Source organism: Manduca sexta, unplaced genomic scaffold (assembly GCF_014839805.1).
Source record: "Manduca sexta isolate Smith_Timp_Sample1 unplaced genomic scaffold, JHU_Msex_v1.0 HiC_scaffold_57, whole genome shotgun sequence".
NCBI classification, from domain to species: domain Eukaryota; kingdom Metazoa; phylum Arthropoda; class Insecta; order Lepidoptera; family Sphingidae; genus Manduca; species Manduca sexta.
Window position 1 is genome coordinate 254168 of NW_023595374.1, and position 21958 is coordinate 276125.

A 21958-nucleotide genomic window follows, 5' to 3' on the forward strand; every position below is an offset into this window, starting at 1 on the left:
TAACTACAGTAGGCTCTGGGTTAGGGGTCTTGGTTGAGTGGTTGTTCCTCAGGATGGGAGCAGGGGGAGAAGGCTAGTAACTGTTCGTGAGCCCTTATAGGCTTCAATGTGAATTGGCAACCATGAGATATATAGGTACACACTTAACTGTGTGCCTAGGGCTGCGACAAATGTCATCCCGAGCATAGGCGCTGCTATTCTAAAATTCAATTTAAAAACATGTTTTCATGTTTATGGTTTCGAGAAAAACTGCATTTTCCTTACTGAAGCATGGGTAAAAAGGTTGTTCGCCTGGTTTAACCTACCCAAACCGGTTTGGGTTACCCCTATTTTATATCACAAGGACGGGATACGAACGTACGACTGTTCTAGATAAACCGCATAGCTTGCACATTAGACAGTGAAGTATCGATTCATACTCTTAATGCATTCAGAAGTTATTTTGATATGCTCAAATGCAAGCAATTGGTAAGGGTCGTAGGTAATATAGGTACTTACATGAAACATTTAATATCCGCGCACGATCGGTAATTTCGCAGCGGCATCAACGCTGTATCAGCTCTTGCGACATCGTGTGATCAATTGCATTTGACGATGAAACTAGTTGGTTGGTATACCTACATACCTAGGTTTACTTTAAGTGTCTATTACAAAAGCGAATAGAGTATTTTTTTCTAGTTACCAGTAGGCGCTGATGGATTGTGCTTTAATTTTTTTATTTTTATATTTTTTTTTTGTATATAGATCATTGACGACGTAATAACATAGAACAATTTTAAACAAAAATTAACAGTTTTAGTGAAAATGGTAGATTGCAATTTTTTCTATTAGATTTAAATGCCCACGCAAGCACTGCATCTACGCGCAGTAAAAACCTATCTAAGCAACAGTCCATTGCCAGACATAGCATATAAGTCGATAAAGTCTATATTCTACTCATGTGGTTAAATAGCTTTCTGTTGGTAGTCAATTCTACAATACTCAAAAACTATTGTTCGAAATATGTAAGGTCAGTCGGGGGAAGTGCGCCATAAAATTTTCATAGCTGGATTCAATGCAAATAATTTCTTTTTGTGCTGACTTAAGAATTTAATTTTATTAATTTAAGAATATTTGGTATTTTGTGTTAACAACCTATAGCCATTCAAGGAAATCCGACCATAAATGAATAATATTTTGCTCAAAGTAAAAAATTGTAGTAGGCGCACTTGCCTCCGGAAATGGGGTAAGTGCGCCTGTGTAAAAAAACGCCAATATGAAACATTATAAAGAAAACACTCACTTTAGTCCGTAAGAGAAATAAGTTTTACTCGCATTGCTCTTGGATAATTTTTAATCACTCAATACTATAACAAACTATGGCTGTCAAATCAAATTCGGGGTAAGTGCGCCATATATATGTAAATCAGGGCTTGAAAACATTTTAGATTTTTTTTTATATATATTTTTTTGCTATGTTAGTTTTGTGTGCGGATATGTTGGAATAAAAAATGGTAGCCCTAATATAAAATCCATTTTATTTCTAAAAACTAAAAACATACAAAAATGTAGGTATTAGCAATTTTGAATGCGTTATAACTCAATTACTTAGAATTTGGCCTTATGACATTTGATATGTTTTAGCTGCATTATATTCAGATAACGTGTCTGATCGAACAGTTGCAACCCTATTCGCATAAAAGTTGCTCCTAGACCAAGGTATTTCAGTTTTTCTTTTGTAAAACGAACTAACTAATACGCCCTTTTATTTAAGTCGGCTTAAAACAAAATACCTTGAGTACAAAAAATTCTGCTGTTAAGTATAACATTTTAATAATAATAATTCATATTAGTAAAACTTATTCTCAAAAATGTTGGTTATATATGGATCAGGGGCAAGTGCGCCATACGACTATTAACTGTGGCGCACTTGCCCTACTCGACAATTTTAGGTACATTTTTTCGCATTGCTAAAAATCCTTTATTTTAGTATATATAAATAAAATTCAAGCGGGAAGTTAAAATAAAGGTTTAAACTATCTATTCACCTTACTGGTTTACAGAAATATGTTAAATATCTTGAAATATTTGATATTATCTTCCACGGGGTCATCTCGGTTTACAGGTCTAAATGACACTTAAAATAAAATGGCAAATAAATCGTATTAAAATGAACAGAGCCATTTCTGTTTTTTAGTGGAACTGTATTTCAGTTAGTAGCATAGATGTAAGATTGCGGTAATTGTATAACATCAATAGTTCTCGATTTTTTTAGAGTAGGTGCACTTACCCCGTCGGCGCACTTGCCCCACCTGACCTTACCTTGTTATTTTTTTAAAATAAAATTAAAATTAAAATGCTTTATTCATCACGTAGGCGATCATAGTTGCACTTATGATAAGTCAAGGTACATGAGAATATTTAATTATTACTTAATTAAATTAGCTTATATAAACAAAGACAATTTATATTGAAAATAAAATAAATGAAAAATATACTTAGTAAACAAAGAAGCCAGCTCGGGCTGGCAGGGAAGAAGAAATTAAATGATGTATATATGTATTTTTAAATAGGCAATAAGGGAGAAATGCGTCGCGATCCTCACCGGTGAGGACAATAAAAGCCCTAACCTAGCTAACCTACCAGCCTTTCACTAACTACCTAAGCGATGACTAACCGAAGAAGAAAGGCAGAAAGAAACTCCGGGCTTTATTTTTTGTCATCAATTGTCCATTCTTTTATAATATTATATAATATTATTATTCAATATTTTTTTTTTGAATAAGTCTTTTCTATACAAAGTCTGATTAATTATATAAGCTAATACACGCACATCACCGTAAGAGTGTGGAGAAAATCCACATAAAAGTATTTAACAACAACTAAAAATTTACGAAAAAAAACAATAATACTAAAAAATTTATAAAAACTATGAAACAGTGTGCAGCGTGCATACGCCTACATTTACAAACATAATATTATTGTTTTCCATTCATATTTTGACATAGATCTCGGTCAATATAATTTAGATTATAGATTTAAAGGCTGGTGCAACAAAAGGATCTTAATTACTAAAACTTAACCTTAAATACGTTGTGACAGCATCCAGCATTTATCAAAAAAGTAAACCTGTAGAAAAAATAAGTAAACGGAACAGATACCGGAATTCGGAAAACATCAACAAGTACCTAGTACCTATATTATAATGATTAGCGTTTACATAAGTAATCCATTATAATCTAATAAGTAATAAGTATAGTACCGGTATAGGTATCTACTATCGACTGGATACTAATTTGATACTAATTTAAGCATTTTACTCGTGTTAAATACGGTACAGAGGAGGACTTCATCTGTTACAAATGTAAGTATACCTAAGTACAAAGTCTGTAGAATGCACGCACCATGACTTTTTTCCTATAATGCCCGAAAATCGTTTGTGTGACCAAAGGACTCATAATATATATAGTACCCCACTGGAGTGGTTGTATTGTGGTGCATCACGTCTTCAAAAACCTAAAAACTAAAATCGTCATATATAATGCGATTGTGCGTAGTCAGTTGGAATATGGTAGTGTTATTTGGAATCCTTATTATAGTACAGTATCTCAGCGTGTAGAAAATATTCAACGAGCCTTTACAAGATACTTGGCATTCCATTCTTCGGAATTAGTCATCGCAAGCTGTTATAAATCACGTTTAGCTTTTTAAAATGAACACATTAACTGATCGCCGTAAAATCAATGACATAATGTTCCTTTATAAATTATTAAATAACATGAGCAACAACAGTGACATACTTAATAAAATCAGCCTAAATGTTCCACGTAAATTACCTAGACAACCTATTACAAGAACATTTTATATACCACACGTCCGTACTAATATTGGATTTAATTCGCCCATTGTAAGAATGTGCAGTGAGTATAATGCTCTAAACACTAAATATCCGGATCTGGACATATTCAGTTCATCACTATCCAAGTTCAGAAGGGAAGCGCTGATACATTTGCTTGACGAAGTAGATTAGAGTTTATAATTTAATGTTAATCTTTTTTTTTAATCTTGAATATTGATTTTTTTTTATTTTTACTTTTTGAGACATTTTTATTGTAATTCATAGTTACTATAATTTAATTTTTATTGTTACTATTTTCAAATTTTGTTTTTGTTTTGTATCCACTCACTTTAATCCCGAAACGAGGCTCTGTTATGTTTGTTATAGTATTTTCTGGTTTTATTTTTATTTTGTAATTTTAATTTGTAATTCTAATTTTAATTTGTAATTCTATCTAGATGTTATTTGTGTGAGAATGCTGTGCATACCTTTAATAGTCATATGTATCAGAATTAGTTTTATTATTTATTATTTGTGATTTCTAGATGCATGTGTCACTGGTGTGTTATTCAATAAATAAATAAATAAATATATAGCGTACAACTAGTAGGTAGGTACTGGTACCCACTACCCACATAATTAATATTCTCAATTAGGTGTTGCTCGCGTTAAAAACGCTTCCCGCTACAAAATCCCAAAAATCACGGTACCAATCCGCCTCATATATATATATATATATAAGTAAAAAAAAAAAAAAAAACTATTTGCCAAAGAAATATTATACCAGAATCAAAAGTAGCCTATATGTCAATCCAGAACATCTCGGTGCCAAACATCCAAACCTGATAGTAATTTATGTGTATTTCTGATAGATAGCGTCAGGTTTGCATAAGAAGTCACCGAAAAAATTTCAAGAGTTTCTGTTTTTAGTTCCATTGCCTTACTTTAGTCTATGGGAATTGGCAAATGTCATAATAAAACGGTATTGTCATTTGTCTGACTAGGCAGTATGGTCGTAAGACTATAGCCTGTCCTCTTAGGACGAAGGAAAAAAAAAAAAAATTGTCTTTTGTCTTCTGTCGAGTAAATCTGAGTACGGGTTGTGCTGATAAAAATAAATTTAATAAAAATACTATGTTTTAGTGGATAGATATATATACAAAGGATGAACTAACACAATATGGCACTAATATCTAACTCTATAAAAATATTATTTCCTATTGTGCCAAAAGAATGTCAAGAATTTTACTTCAAAGGTGTTGTAAACAATTCGGAGCATGCAATTACTGTTTTTATCACTAAGTACTCAACAAGCACGAACTTACTATTCGATCTGAATGAAAAAACAAAAAATAGCATTTGTGGTTACTGTAGTAGTAATGTGTCGAACAAACTAATGCATATGTCCAACTTACTCGTATTAGACCAGTGTTATCCTCATCGAATAAACAAATTAGTGATAAATGGAAAACGTATAAATACAAATAACTTGGTCTTTATGTTATATGATTATGATGTTATGAAAAAATCGCAAATCAAACTTGATGATAGTGACTTCTTAGATCTACAAATTTTAATACAAAACGAAAATGGGCGTACTAATGAAACCAGCCCTTACATATCAAATTTAACTACACCGTATTGGTTAACTTCATCAATGTTTCTACAGCATATATTAAATTATTTAAATTTAGCAAGATGGCTTTGTGATTACTTTATTAGAAGGGATAAAAAAGTAAGTGTTTTACAGTAATATTGAAACAGTAAAAAAATACTAAGAAAACTATAACTGACAAAATATATTTTTTTAGGTCTCAATTAAGCAGGGCAATCTTATTTTAGCAATTATAATGGATATAATACTTGGATATGTTGCTCTACAGTTATTGTCTCAAGATAAAAGAGACATAAACTCTGCACTTATGGGAGTATTAGAGGTAATTGGATGTCTTTCAAGAATTCCTTTCGACTGTAGAAGAAAATAATTTTAAATAATGCATTGTGATTTTGTGAAACCAATGTGTTTTTTATAGCAAAAACAAGGTAAATTTGATCCATCACAGTTTTTTTAAAACTTGTTTTTAGGATTGCATTGGTAAAAGTTATATCCATTCTTCTGTGGATAAAATCTTTATGATCTTCAATCTTTTCCATTCATTTACAGTATAACATAGCTTTAGGTGTGGTTATGGTGGGGAAGGGAGGGTGTTTCAATAATGTGACATTTTTCTCTGATAATGTAAAATCCATCAAAATTTTACTGAAATAACTTTTTTTTAAATATTTTTTTGGTATAAATTATAAATTCCCACTTAACAGTGATAGAAATAGTTTGTGATTCTAATTAGATGTTCACTAAACTAGGCTACGTGATACCATAGAGTTGTCATGGATAATGGGAACAAATTTGAACTTTGCCATTCATAACACCTATCCATGGACCAAATTATTTGAGATCCAATAACAATTTATGTTATAATTGATATGTAGTTCGCTCTTATTACATCAGTGGTAATATTTAATATTAATAAAGTTACATTATAATAAAAAAAACTGAATTTTTAAATAAAGGCAGTCTAAATGTGTCATTTTTTTTTTCAGAAACTTATAAATTCCCTTTACTCTTTATTGAGATGGCTCATGGGTGCTCCTGTTGGATTGAAACTAAACAATGCATTTAACAATATGTTAGGGAGATATTTTTCCTATCATGTTCAACTATGGTGGTTGTTCCTAGGTAAATATTTACCTGTTATGTATTGTATATAGTTTTTGTGTAGGCAATTTAGTTTGTGTCACCCGTTATGTCCAGTGCCAGGTGCTTAATTTGCTAAAAAAAAAACAGATTACAACTATGCTGCCCCTTAGACTGCTGACGCTCTTATGCGGCGACTTATAACAAATCCAACTCTGGTTAAAAATTACACTAGCAACTGGGTATATGAACTAAATGGAAAGGTCGCGCAAAATGCATGACACAAAAAAGTAAAAATTCCATCAATATTTACGTTTCAGATGTTTCGGGCGAAAAACTGGATACAATAATACATGTTTATCGGTACATGGGCTATTTAGGTATTACTTTTCAAACGGCAGTTATATCAGATTTGATATGTATTGCAACATTTCATTCTTATTGTATCTACGTATATGCAGCCAGGTAAGCAACACCTAGCAAAGATTCATTTGCCACAACGCCACTACAAAAACCTAGCAAGTATCATTTGTTGGATATAAACTAGATTAATTTTACATGTTTTGTTACCTGTTCTTTTTGGTTTCGCGGACAAAGAGTCTCGCTACCGCCCCAGGCTTCGTAGGGATATGTTGGGTGGACCACCGCCAACCTGAGTTCCTACCGCTATGTACTATATACACCCTACGCACGGCATATCAACTAAAACTCCGCGGCTGCCATCTTCGGCGGATTAACAAGTATCTGAATTCTAAGCTGTTGTTTGCAACAGCCACAACGCGGTGCTGCCTGATTCGGCTCGTTTGCTGTTGTGGGGGGTGATGGGATCAAAAGACGTCGTACACCGACGGATGTCAACAGCAGCATGAGGCTTACCTTCCATACTGCCGTACATCCCGGATATTACAATATATAAAACTAATACAAATGTAATCTAACGATGGAAATGCATTGCATTCATAATACTTATTAGTAAAAAGTAAAAAGATTTCCATAGACAGGTACCTACCTAAAAAAAACTACGATATAATTATTCGGTTCATTTTGTTTCAGACTATTTAACATGCAAATAAGTGGTTTGATTGCATTAATGAGATTATTCGTTGGACGGAAATACAATCCTTTGAGAGGTGGCATTGATTCGTGTGAATATACTAATCAAGAACTGTTTGTAGGAACAGTTGCATTTACCATTTTGTTATTGTTGTTGCCTACAACAGCACTCTACTATATTGTGTTTACTATGGTAAGATTATATATCAATAGTTTTTATTAGGGTTTATGTATAATTTTAGGTAAATAGAACGCTTGTCAAAGTTATTGCATTGCCTATCCTTGTATCAAAGCTCTCATTCTTAGAAATAACCAGGTATCAATTTGGTGTTAATATTTAATTTCTTTCAGTATTCTACTTAGATTTGTCATTCGTCGTCATTCAAATGATGAACAAAATCTATAACGTGCTTCTAAAATAAGCAACCATGTTCTAATAGAATGGAAGTTCTGTTCACTTGTTTTATGAGTTAAAATTTGAAACGAATTATCTTTTATTTATTTCAGTTTAGAGTGCTTTCACTCATGGTGCAGCATGTATTGGCCAAGTTGATATATGTGGTCCAAACGTTACCTATTTACGTGACGTCACTCTGGGTAATGCAGAGTCCTAAAATAGCGGGTTAGTATAATTTAATTAAGTACTTCGGCTTACCATATTATATTATTATTCATGTTTTTGTCCAGTTGTAACTTTGTTAACTTGACAGTTCCAATATGTTTTTAATACGTTAACTGCGGCCCAGACATTTTGAATTTATGCGTGTGAGGTGCGTCACAACTCGATAGGTGTGTTTTAAAAAAAATTCGACGACTGCGATACTCAGTCAACTGTCAACAGATGCCTCATTTTTTGTGTAGCCGAAACGCACTCACGCATTATCTGGACTGCATTTTAGCGCCCATTTTCACACGCTAGGCGTGTGGTTCCACTGCCATTCGGATGCGCCACGTGCTCACGTGGGGTGGAATGTACTAATGAATTGTGCATTTAGTCCCGCAGTTAACGTGTTAATAACTGCCCCCTGTCACACCGATCGTGTTTACCATTACTATCCATGAAAAGATTGACGAATACTATATATTCAATAAAGTAGTAGTCAGTGAGTAAAATAATAATTCAGTTCTGAGCATTTGAAACATTATTGCTTATCGCGAATTCTATAAGGCTCTGACTTCGATGACTATCAAGATGAGAATTTACCAGCTAATCATTACCGTTGGTATCTTTATTGAATAAAATGAAATCTTTGTTAGAAACATTATACTACAATTAATATTACTATTAAAATCAACGTGAATATTTACTTTGTATTTTCATTTTCAGGAAATATTCTAATAGAAATATTACACAAAGAAGAAGCTTCTCTGATATTAAAAATAAAATTATTTAGCATATCTTTGGGCTCGCTGATCACGAGTTACAAGCCTCCAGTAGAAGTGCCAACACGAGTCGAATGGGCAAACTTAATATCAAATGTTCTCGTCGGTAAACAAATAATATAAAAATAAACAAAAAAAAAACACAGAATATTGTTTGACATGTTTTTAATATTGTTCAATATTAATATTGCGCTGAATTAAAAATTGTTTGGTCGCCACACGCGTGATTGTATAAATGCTATTTATTTATAAAAATATTTGCAGCAAACAAGGTAAATACGATTTACAGATACGTAAATAAATAGAAACGGTTCTTGAACTAATATTATATTATGAGCAGCCATACAAAATTCTTGTTGTACGTAGTTATCTAATAAGTAATTATTCTATAGCACTCTTCTGAGTGGGTTAATCGGAGCCCGAGACCAAAAACCTACCTTCACAAAACATTATGTTGATTACTTTATGTGAATTAGAATTGACTAAAGACCAATTTCAATAAAGGATCCCAATCGATGATCTCTGATTCATACAAAGAATGAACCAATCATAAGTAATTTATAAACTTGTCAACTAATTTTATTCTGATTGGTCCATTTTTTCGATCGATCCAAAGGCAACGATTGGGATCGATTATTGAAATCGAGTGTTAACAAATAATTGTAGTGATGTCTACTCATATATAATTTGAAAATATTTTATTAGAATGATAATGTTGAGCATTAGATGACCAAATACACTAACCATAAAATTTTTGTTACATATTTAGCACAAGGCGGGGCTTTTAGGTATATTTTCAACATGACGTTTAAATCACAGAATTTTGACGCTCTACATTAAAATAAAATTGTACATCTAGCAGGAATTTACGATTTATCGTATTGGCGATGTGCGAAGCGTATGTGTGGGTATAGTAAAGCGAACGTACGCCAGGGTAGAAAATTACATATTATTTGTGTCTATTTACAACAGTGGATTGTTTATCGAAACTACTTCGAAAATGTCTACAAGCTGCAATCTGTTTCGTATTTTGAAATGGGTTATAATTTTTGTTGTGTTTTGAACTGAAAAATTAACGAAACAATAACAGTCGGTGTATTGATTTTTTACAGCGACATATAAAAAAAGGAAGCGATATAACTTTAATTACCGCAATTATACATAGATTTTGTTTATGCCAAATTTTATATGATATGAATTATTATCTTTATCATTTCATTGTAGACCGATCGGTGATTGCTACGGTCTCTAGAACCTCACGATAAAATTTGCAATATCTCGATAGTTGCCTGACTATATACTTCAAACAAACAAATTCTTACTGCCAAATCTCATATATTTTAAGTTAAACGTTACCATGGTTACGTGATTTACTATACTATGAGAGATACACGCGCGCCATGTTCAAATTTAGTTCCATATACGCTCACGGGGCGCTGTTCAATTTGCTATACAAAAAAATATTTAAATGTAAACCATTACGTTGACGACGCGATAACGCGTAAATTCTTACCAGGAGTACAGAAGTGTGACGACGCGATAACGCGTAAATTCTTACCAGGAGTACAGAAGTGTGCACCGCATTAACTTAATGAGCAATTAAATTAACATCGAAAAAAAAGCACACAATACCTTACATCTATGGAATCATACTGAACATAGCGCAACAATTATAAATATCATCTTGTCGATTGCTAATATATTTTTAGGTATCTCTTTAAATTGATATTTTTTTTCTGTTTTGCAATAATGTTTTATGATGGTAGAACTTTTACAAAATATCCGCCTTTATGCTTATAGATCAAATTTTAATGTACTGAATTAGGATTCCAGCGTGATACATTAACATCCAACTTATAATGTGAGCATACACACAAATATCAACACAAAATATTAATATTTATTGCGTTGTGAACAAACATTTGAAACTATTGACTTATTTAAGGATAAGATTACATTCATACATTGAACAAGATTTTGATAAACTCGTAACATATTAAGGCAAGACTAGACGATATCTTCTAATTTTTTTTATAAATCTTACGAGTCGGTTACACAGTGCGAGCTGCTGAGCTTACAGTATGCAGTTTCTTCCTTCATTCAATATCTCGACATGCCTTTGCCGTTAACGGAGCAGACGGTCATTGCCACATACCTATCTATGAATAGAAAAACCCCGACTTACAGATCCAGTAAAAAATTGAGTACCGTGCGAGATGACGCTTTATGATAGAGGAAGGAAGGAGTTAATTCAAATACGCAGTGGAGATTAAATCGATAGTGATAGTAAATCGCATATACAATGCAAATACCTCCATTACAGTAACTGATAGGGTAATCGCACAGAGTAACTCGCACGATGTAACATAACCATAACAAACTGCGACAATTTTAAATGGTTACAGTAATTGTGACAAAAAATTGTGGTAAATGTATTTAAAACAATCCTAAAACAAATTCCTTCCTTACACGCATTTTAATGTTACCATATATGATTATTTACTACATATATTAAAAACAGATCTAGGAAAACACCCGCAGAATTTCGATAAAGTTAATGCACAAAAATAGTTAAGGCATGCCAGTGTTATAAAGACACATGCAATGATTATTGCGTACATAAACTGTTAGTCAATTATTATCAGTCATAAGTAATTCATTCGGCAAATATTGTACATATCTATTTATCTGACATCACTACCCACTTATAGTTCTAACACTATTTACTAAAATCTTTATGTGGAATATTACATTCATATGGACTTTTGCTAGTGCCAATTTCAAACAATACGAGTTCAGGTTAACACGTAATATGAACGAGCCCAATTGATAACTTAAAGATAAAATTAAATTAATCTATACTTGTCTTAAAAATGATTCAGTACCCAGAGAAGCCTATCGCTGCGCAACGAGGCGACAAGTAACAAATCACAATTCAGACCTACGGTACCTAGTTCTACCTAGAATGCATAGGTAAAATATATACCACTTATAGCAAATAATTTTGATAAAATTTAAGAATGTTAACAATTTTAAACATACTTCTATCTACTATTTACATAAAATATGTTTCCAAAATATTTTTGCCCACTCGTAGAAACTACATTTCATGTGTGGCCAAATATAGAGGTCTGTACACATTAGTTCGTAAACTTTATCGACATCAAAAATGTTTTCATTTTATTAATATATTTGCATCTCAAACATAAATCTTCAATTACTCGACACTCAGATCAAGCTATTCAAGAAACCAAAAACGCGATAAAGCAATTCGCGACAAGACGTGCTGCTAATTGTTGCCAGTTTTGCGGTGGGTAGGCCAAAACAGTACCTTTACATATATATTTATCCTCCTTCCTTAACTATTTCATTATCATCACAGACATTAGTAGATTAGGAAAATGTGATAATCATCACAGTATCTGAATTTTACAATCAGTAATAATACATTGAAGACTTGAAAGCGATGTATATTCGTCTGATATATTATATAGTATCACACTATAACACAAGCCAACGTTGCGACGACTTGTTGCAGTCAAAATGTGGGATGATTAGATGATGTTCGGGCATTTTCTTAATTCTTGAGTACACACCTGTAATCCTTATTGACATCCGATGTCGAATTTGGTGAATGCTCTTTAGGTCTAACTGTACCACGACACGATGCTAATTTTGATTCCAAAGCCTACAATGAGAAATAACAATAAATGAATGAAGTTAATATTAGTAAATGATGTTTAATGTGCTATTATATACAAGATACCCAGCACCGCATATATACAATATACATATCTATTCCGATGAATACGGAAAGCGCACTGAAGCCGCATACCACCGTATACAACAATATTAACTTTATATACAAACATAATATATAAAGCTATGCTAAACACCATAGAAAACTAGAGAAACACTTTTGTCTATCAAGAGAATACATAATTTAGAGTAAGTATGTACAATAGTTCCATAATTTTATATCGTCGTCATTTCACATCGTCCATAACCCAATCTTACACATTACTAATTAATTTATTTACACTCAATTAAAGCAAGTAACTAAGTATAGAATAATTGCATGTTTGTTATACATCACTAGTATATATGGCGATCGTTACATTTGTAATAATTTCCTAATGTATTTATAAATATAATATGCATTTGTGACTACGTGAAACTACATCAATGTAAAGCTATAATTATTATAGTCAAAAAATATAAAGCTATAGTCTTTTACATCATTGTGATAATTAGAAAAAAAATCTACAATCATTTGTTAATTTGCTTCGCTTTTCCTTGTTCATGTCCTTTTCTGATAGAAGCGAAACTCAAAAGATTTTCGAGCCCCTCCCGCGACCGAACAGCAAAAGATCTTCGCAGCTTTCCATTTTCTCCTTGCACAGAGCGCACAAACGGTTGTTCGGACGCTCTATGTGCCAAATTTGTTTTGTTTAACATACTATCGCTTACAACGTCGGAGCCTGAATACTGTCTCGAATAAACTCTCGGACGTCTGTACTCAATAGTATTACTTTTAGTTAGTTCACTATCGTCTCTGTTGTGTACGATTGCGGGGACTTCACTCGGAGGTGTCGCAGGGTGAGTATCGAGCGTGGGTGGCGTTTGGCAGGCGCATTTAATTTTACCACACTCGCGGCAAAGAAACCTTTCAAGCTGGAAGCAATAAATATCATGCACACTACCACAGCACAATACCATGCAAATACTACACTACCACGCTAAATATAACTCCTAACTAATTTTATCTAACGAATTTACATAATGTTGTTTATATTCTGATATGGAACAAGGAAGACATATAAAAAGGGTAAAAAATGGAAACAATATATATAAACGGATGTAATTAAACCAAAACGTTTTCAACACTAAAAATATAACAACTTAAACTGCGTCATTTATATACAGGTTGACGCCAACAATACATTAATTTCACATATGGTCAGGGCTAGTGATAAGTAAAAATAATAACTTGGTTTGAAAATTGATTAAAATATGAATAAACAAGAAAATACAAAAAATAACCAATATCAACAAAATACATAACCAAAAAACATATATTTTATATTAATTCAATGTAACAAAAAATAACTAAAATATTATTTATTTATTATATTTGTAAATACTTAGTAAATATAAAAAAGAGAACTGTGATTTCCGTCCCTAAAATATTACGATTAACTGGTCACTAGTCCTACCTCTGTGTGAAATTATGTCGTATTGTCGATACCACCTTTATAAATATAATATTTAATAATAAGTTGATACACCTGTCTAAAAATAAAGTTGTGGTTGTAATCATTTATGAATTGTTTTATTGTATTATCTACATAAATAATAACCAGAAAGGAACTTTTAATTGTTACCTACACAAAAATATAAAACAGGAAAAAGGAAGTGGACCATGGGACCATTTAACATAAATAATTACAAGGCATAGAAAATAAATAATCCAACAAATAATTGTAATACTATCATATATTGAACATAAATATATAAATACATATAGCGAGATACAAGCTTGTGTAGATACATTTAAGGTACACTACTCTTTATTGTGAATGCTATTGCAATGGCGACTGTGATAGTCTGTACTACTATTAGCAATATATTCATTTTACTCACCCCAACTTTCCGAAGGAGATCACCTACAATGTTGATTGCTGTCACTCTAGACGATGGTGTCATCGCATTGCCATTTATTTCACCTGTCAAAAGAAACATTGATAAAATAAATAAGTATCCACTATGCAGTTCTCACAATATCCTAGAGGTGTAAAAATGAACGCTACGAGCATGATACCAACACAACAGATACGTTAAATGAAGCGCGTTAGCGCAAAACAACGTGTGTTTTGCAGCTACAATGGTGTAGTGCGCTTAAAAACATAGTAGGTATTTAGGCCAATGTTACTGTATCAGTTCACTCGCATGTGCTCGAGGTTTCGTTCTTATAAGTGTTATTTGATGGACAATGAATTTAATAATGTATTAATCACTCAAAAATTAAGACGCCTTTTCCTAAATTACCGCATTTATACGTTTTTATAGCTAAGTATATCAAGCATAAATACTAGGTATATTTAAAATTAGGGTATTTTTTCTTCAAACCAAAGAAAAAAAAATTAAACAATGTGTACTTATTAAAGCGATATGAAATTTTGAATTTGATCATATATTTGTATGACTGACGGTAGTTATGATTATCAAAGAGTTATAATTATACAAGTCACGACAATTACGTTAAATTGTCAATTAGATAGATATTTGTTAGCATTTATGGAAGATATTAAATACATTTTATTTAAATGCACTTTAAAAGTCTGAAACAATTTAATTGTTGCGTTGAAATAGAACAGCTGTATCTTATAAATCAATGAATACAAAATGGGTTTTGTATACATTGTTTGTTGCTGCTAGCAACCACCATCAAAACACTACAAGGCCATTGTGCATATTGATTTCTCATTACAAATGTGATCCAAAAAAGATATCAAGACGAATGTTGTTCTACATTTTCTTTGTCAACAAATCAATATTTTTATGCTTCGCAGATGTTAATGTTTATAAACATATATCTGTTTGTTAAATAGAAATAAATATAGATATTTATTATGAGAATCATACGTTTTTGTGGCGACATGAGTGATGTTTGAGTTTCTATTTCAACTTGAGTTCGAGTTGAATTTGAAATGTGTCCATTGATTTGATTCTCGTTTGTACTGTCATCTTCTTTTTTGTGTACTGGAACTTTTTCCATAACTTTCAATTCCTGCTTAAGATCTGAAACAGAAAAATTAATGACAATAATGAGTTACATAAAAAGCAATACATCAAGATAATTTTTTATCTTCCATGTTTATAAATAATATAATTGTTTGCTACTTATAATTTGTAAACAAGTACAGAACACTTACAATTTTTAACATATTATAAAACTGATCAACTCTTTCTTGTGACTTTTATTATAACAAGTTCTAATATATTTGTTTCCTTCTGTGGATCTAAAATGTCTCCTAAGTTACAATCATGCACAATACTTGTATTTGGCCTAATTGAATAGAAATAAAAAAATCAAAGGAAATAAATAAAAGCTAGGTTTTCCAACTTTGACTGTGGGTCTATGCTTATTAATCTTAGAGATATGGAGCTTTAGTTTTTTTTTTTTTTTTAATATTGTATGGTTTTTTATATAATATTATGATGACCATTAATGGCTACTATCTTTATTTTATCTCTGTCTCCATTTCTTACTATTATATAACATAATTGTTTTATGTATTAACATGATAAATGAATTGCATAATAAAGCATAATCAGGTCACAATTTTTTGATACAAGCAACCAATTGTTTTAAAAACATTATCTACATACCTCGTGCTTCATCCGTTGCCCTCTGCAATTTGACCCTCAAATTTTCTATTTCATCTACTTCACTTTCTAGTACCGCATTTCTTTCGTAAGCTTGATTTAATAGTGTCTCTATACAAGACACAGATTCTGATATGACCCTGAAGTGTAAATAAATGATTTATGAATTAGTATGTTACATTGAAATATATATAGCTATAATTCTACCTACATAATTTACTTATTATGTATTTCAAATTAAACTTATAATGTTAAACTAAAGATGTGGTTGTATATAATAAGAATATATTTTGGACGGAGCCTGTACTACTAACACAATGGGGTTTTAGTTACTAATCATGTACCACTTTCTTTATTAAAGTGAAGATTATATAAGATGCATTTGGCTATAATTGGATAAGGGGTAAGATCATTTAATGAAAAAATACCATGAAAATGTTATTTTAGTTAAAGCTACATAGGCTGTGATGGCATTTCTTTTTACCCAGCCCTATATACCACAAGTGACACAACAACCAAGAACAAGTGTGCTGCATGCAGTCAAACCAAAAGGTGAAATTACGTTTTCTTATTGCATTATTAAAACAAAGTCAGAACTTATCCTGCAACATGCCAGATCTTTCCTAAGTGTTTTAAATTTCTACAAAGATATTATCGCCTCTTTTTAAGCTCACATGGAGAGAATTGAAAGGTGATTAAACTATCACATAGAATAAGCTTTTTATTATGACGCATTTTAAGTATAAAATGCTGGAATTATTTAAATTATTTTATTACAAAAAAAAATATTTAGGACTCCTCTTAACTCATCAAAAAACTGTCCAAACTTAGCTAACTGCACCTTAACATAACACTTTTAATGCATCAACCAAATAGTAAACATTAATGGTCTTATTCATAATAAAACCCTTATCGAAGGTATAAATCGCAAATAGTTAAAACGTCCTATAAGCTTACCAAGCCTTCGATAAAATTTCTTATTCATAATGGTTTCATAAACCTCCGATAACAAAAAGGCCTTTAAATGTGCACAATGTTGCCATTTCGTAGAAAAAAAATCATTTAAATAAGTTCTACCAATTACTACCAAGTTTTGTCTCTGAAACTGACAATAAAAAAATTGTCTGTCATTGTCACAATGGCGTTTGTCAAAAAGTAAATAAAATAAATACAGGAGAAAGATTTATTTGTTGTTCTCGAAATTCTTTGTAAAACTTGGAAAACGCAGGCAGCAAATTGCGATAAAATGGTAGAGAAGTGAAAAGTAGTTGGGGAAGACAAAGATGGTGCAGCTCTTTTTCTGTATTTGAACGTTTGCGCTATGCATTCCTGCATTACTAACTATTGCTTTTTTACAAGATTATGTTGAAGAAATTGGATTAGGGGAGTGTATGAACCCGCTCCCTAACCAAAACCCTCCCTAAAAGAATATGAATTCTTGAACGTGAATGTCGACACGAACTACAATTTCATATAGGTGACGTAGATTCATTTGGGGGAGCTGTGCTAGCTGAAATGTAATATTGCTGCTCTTGCATTGCGCATGTCAACGCAACTATTACGCAACAATACGCACTATGATAGCCACTCTTAAAATATTCATATAAATAAAATATTTGGATAATATACAATAGTGATTATGTACCGGTGGCATTCAGTACAAATAATAAAGTTAAAACAGCACAATGAAATATAAAAGGAATAAATCAATTTTATTTTTAGATCATGCTCATTGTGCCTCCTCAGACCCCACTTCCAATAGAAAATATAAAGGAGATATCTATGTATCCATTTTATGCTATAATCACGTAGGATATTATTGTTTTAGGTAGGTCATAAGTAAAAAATATTTTTGAGGTCTTTATTAGGTTGAAATAAGAAAGAAAATAAATAAAACCTTTATTTATCATGTAGGCATATATATAAAAGGCTCTTATGACAAGTCAACATATAATCAAATATGATTTACAATTTGTAAAGTACACAGATTAAGGCATGCATATGATGCATTAGTATACTATAATCCACCTCCACCTGGAAATATAAGGGAGGTATTAACAAATCATCATTAAGTAATTTAAATTTTATACTATAATCCTGTGGGATACTACTGTTGTATATTTGAATAAACATTTTTTTATTTCAAATTATGTTGAATGCTTATACATTGCATAATTTCAGGTTTGTTCCACATCTGCAGAATAAATTGCAACAGTAGAAGTGCAACACAGGAAAGAGTTACATGCTATTCAGATGGACAATGAGCTCCAGTGAAATAAAAAAATAAAATTGAGATATATTAATAAAAGAAAAATATAAATTTTATAAAAACAAATGACATTAACTAACTTTAATTATGTTGTATAATTAGTTACCTTTCAGTGTAAACAACTTTAGTCTAGATTTTGGGTCAATGATGATAATAATTGATTCTGACACCTCTTCAATATTGGACACACTTCTGTGGCATATATCTTTCTTTTGAGCAATTGCAATGTTGTGCAACACTGCAAGAGCCACAATAGTAGTCTTCACATTTCCAAATTTAAGATATGCCATGAAACAGACATTGAAAATGCTGTTTCCTCACACCAAAGTTCTTGTTGCAATATCCGGGAGTTATGAGTGCTGCTTTGCCATCAAATATCTCTGATCTGAAGATTAGCATCACAATTCACCTATAACAAACCTTTAAATCTTACCTGAACAACAACATTGAGGAAATAATATCCTTTTCTATATAATATTACGCTGCATCACAACCATATTTTTTAATGTTATATGGGTGTAATAAATACAACCAATTATAGATGGGAAGTCTTTACATGGTGAAATTCCAGCCTTAACAAGGGTTCCTCTGAAAAGAAGTGGGGCATAATTATAATCTGCAGCATGTAATACGAGCGCACGCTCCACTTTGCTACATATACCACTGGTAGTGGCTTAAGATAATCATAGAGGTCTCCAACATCTTACATCTATTAAGAAAACGAACCTAAAAGTAGCTCTTCATTAGGTATACGTATTTACCGAAGTCTGTATAAATATGGAATAGAATTAACTTACCTCATGACGATCCCAACATGTCAATGCAGTTAATTAATACTTGCAATTCTGATGATCTGCCACAACTTATACGGTGAAGCTGCAACTCTTCGCGGACTATCAGTCACTTATAAATGCAGCCGTATGTTGGGAAAAATAATACCGTTTACGGAATTCATCATTATCCAGAGAAAATGGATCTAATTTCTGACGACACATTTTTCTACCTAAAGCAGCCTAGCTTGCATTTTTAATATGTAACTAAATAAAATTATTTCTTGAAACGAAAATGATCGAAATGTTGTTTACTTCTAAGTACAAACTGACTTTGGCAACAAGCGTCAACACGAAACAGCTGACCGACGTCAGCCATTTTTTGCTATCGGTAGCGCTTAACATAGGTGTAAAGACGGGGTTAGGCTCGATAAATCAAAGCATCTTTATCGGAGACTTTTAGCGCAATTTAACCATTATGAATACCAATTTTTTACATGCCTCCGATAACGCCCAGATAAACTTCCGATAATTCTGATAGTTTTATTATGAATAAGACCATAAATTACTAAGTAAAAACTGCATATATTTTTTGCTGTTGAAATATATTTTTTTTAACATAGTTTTAATTGATAAAAATGTTCCATTAATGTGAGTGGTGATGGATGTGAAGGAATAATGCTCTATTTCTTTTCTATATCAAACCTTCCCCATAAACATACTATTAGACTTTAACTATTAATATAAATCATTCACCAAACTTACCTCTGACCTCTTTCTAAATCATCATTTTTTTGCTCTAACTCTCTTATGTACACTCCTTGCTTGTCCTTATCTATTTTTTAAAGCCTGTAGCTCATTTTCCAAAGCATTTGTCTCATGCTGACTCCTTTCAAGCTTATTCTAAAATCAGAAACTTGTTTTAGCACTAAGAATGCTTACATTTGAATGCCAAAGTTCATAATAAATAATCTTTACCCTCAGCATTTCAATTTCATTTTAAGTCGTTGGTTCTGATGCTCCAGATCTCTATTCTGTTTCTCGACCTGAACTAAGGATGCTTCGAGCTCTTTTCGAGTTGTGCCGAGTTTTCTGTGTACTCATCGAGTTCTTGTTGGATGTCGATCACCCTGCAGTTTAAACGAATGAATCATAGCATTTATCCATGATGACATTTACCTGCTGCAGATCATTTTGTAAAAACATTAACCCAATCTACTTACTTTTGTTCATAATATTTGGCCTGCTTTTTCCAGTATTCTACGGTGTCACTGTCCGTTTGTCTTGGAGATTCCATATTCACAAAAAACTTACAACTTTCGACAAAACGAGATCCCAAGGATGTTTAACGAATCATAACAAAGTGGTGTATCAGGTTTTTAGATTAGTCGCATTTGAGATTTTAGATAAACATTCGTGTATATGTTGTTGTGATCAATATTTTATTCGCTTTTGGTAAAACTGGCCGTTAAAGACAAATGTGACACAACTTCTTCGTCAAAAATCCAAAACAATATAAAATTAAAATGGCCGCTGTAATAGACAAATCTAATTGCCATTCACCAAACTTAAACAAGTGACACTAAACTGACACATTATATGTCACAACCACAGACACAATAAAAAAACATTTACTCTTCCTATTATTCTATAAATACTCCGCAACTATGAAATGTGTGGCTTTATACACGACTTGATTCTTCTGACTTGAAGTCAGGAAAATCATCATTCATAATATCAATGGATGGACACGTACCTTTATTGCGAATAATAACACCGGTCTTATACATCTGGAATTGAATATTGAATTCAGATCTACAAAACGGAATCTTGGCACACATTTTTTTAAATTCAACAATTTCTTATTTCCGTTCGTTTCGAAATAACCGCTCCTTATTTAAAACTAGATAAATAATGAATGGGAGCATAAACTTGTTTTTTTTTTATTTAAGCCGGTGCGTTCTGATATATGAATCTGAATGATTTTTTTTTTCTTCGTCCTTAGAGGACAGGCTATAGTCTTACGACCATACTGCCTATTCTTACGTATAATAGAAACGAATGAATCGATTATTTGTTCAGAGACAATCATGAATGACTGATGACACCTGATCCTCATTCTCTAGTCTTATCTATAGTCCATGGACAAAAATTATATTTAATAGGGCTGCCATCTCAGAACAAGAACAAGCATTGCTTGTCATTGTTCTGAGGCTGCCATATACTTTTTTGCGAAGAAAATAATAATTATTCAATTATGTATGTGTGTATTCAGTTATGTATTATCTATGTACTGCATCTATATTAATTTATTTCTTCTGGAACACTGTCTGAGCGAACGGCATTGAGCATTCGTTCTTTACATTTCCGTCGTACGAGTAACAACGGGAATGTGCAAAAAGATTTATGAATTATTTATTTTAAAAGGAATTTTTAGGACTTTTTGAATCTACCATAATATTATATAATATTTTCTGATTTTGTTTGTTGAAAATTAAATAGAAAACGGCATATTTTTATGGAGTCTTAAGTATCTAGATTAAGTTTAATGTTTTTCTAGACACACAGTATCTCTCAATAGT

At 31.9% G+C, this 21958-nt stretch overlaps 2 protein-coding genes and 1 long non-coding RNA gene across 3 annotated transcripts; 2 read left to right on the forward strand and 1 right to left on the reverse strand.

Annotated features, from left to right (window-relative positions):
• The first annotated feature begins 4827 nt into the window (after positions 1-4827).
• LOC115441506 (phosphatidylinositol N-acetylglucosaminyltransferase subunit Q) lies at positions 4828-9096 on the forward strand. The gene is made up of 7 exons (XM_030166317.2): positions 4828-5552; positions 5629-5754; positions 6419-6554; positions 6833-6977; positions 7566-7758; positions 8073-8187; positions 8893-9096. The coding sequence occupies exons 1-7, from the start codon at positions 4998-5000 to the stop codon at positions 9069-9071; spliced, it is 1449 nt and encodes a 482-aa protein (XP_030022177.2). The 5' UTR covers positions 4828-4997; the 3' UTR covers positions 9072-9096.
• A 163-nt stretch (positions 9097-9259) lies between these two features.
• LOC115441508 (nuclear distribution protein nudE-like 1) lies at positions 9260-20982 on the reverse strand. Its single transcript, XM_030166318.2, is given in 10 exon segments — positions 9260-13622; positions 14592-14674; positions 15594-15749; positions 16341-16477; positions 20142-20218; positions 20220-20279; positions 20355-20377; positions 20380-20451; positions 20454-20506; positions 20600-20982. Coding segments are annotated over 10 exon segments (1140 nt in total). The 5' UTR covers positions 20674-20982; the 3' UTR covers positions 9260-13217.
• On the forward strand, positions 18106-18672 carry LOC119193472. The gene is made up of 2 exons (XR_005113962.1): positions 18106-18165; positions 18519-18672. It is a non-coding gene; the product is annotated as an uncharacterized LOC119193472 (long non-coding RNA).
• Positions 20983-21958: the final 976 nt, after the last annotated feature.

Excerpts from the sequence above, each read along its gene's own strand:
- LOC115441506 (XM_030166317.2), top strand. The coding sequence starts at position 4,998 with ATGGCACTAATATCTAACTCTATAAAAATATTATTTCCTATTGTGCCA. Across the intron at positions 5,755-6,418 it reads CACTTATGGGAGTATTAGAG|AAACTTATAAATTCCCTTTA; the intron begins GTAATTGGATGT and ends TTTTTTTTTCAG. Across the intron at positions 7,759-8,072 it reads ACTATATTGTGTTTACTATG|TTTAGAGTGCTTTCACTCAT; the intron begins GTAAGATTATAT and ends TATTTATTTCAG.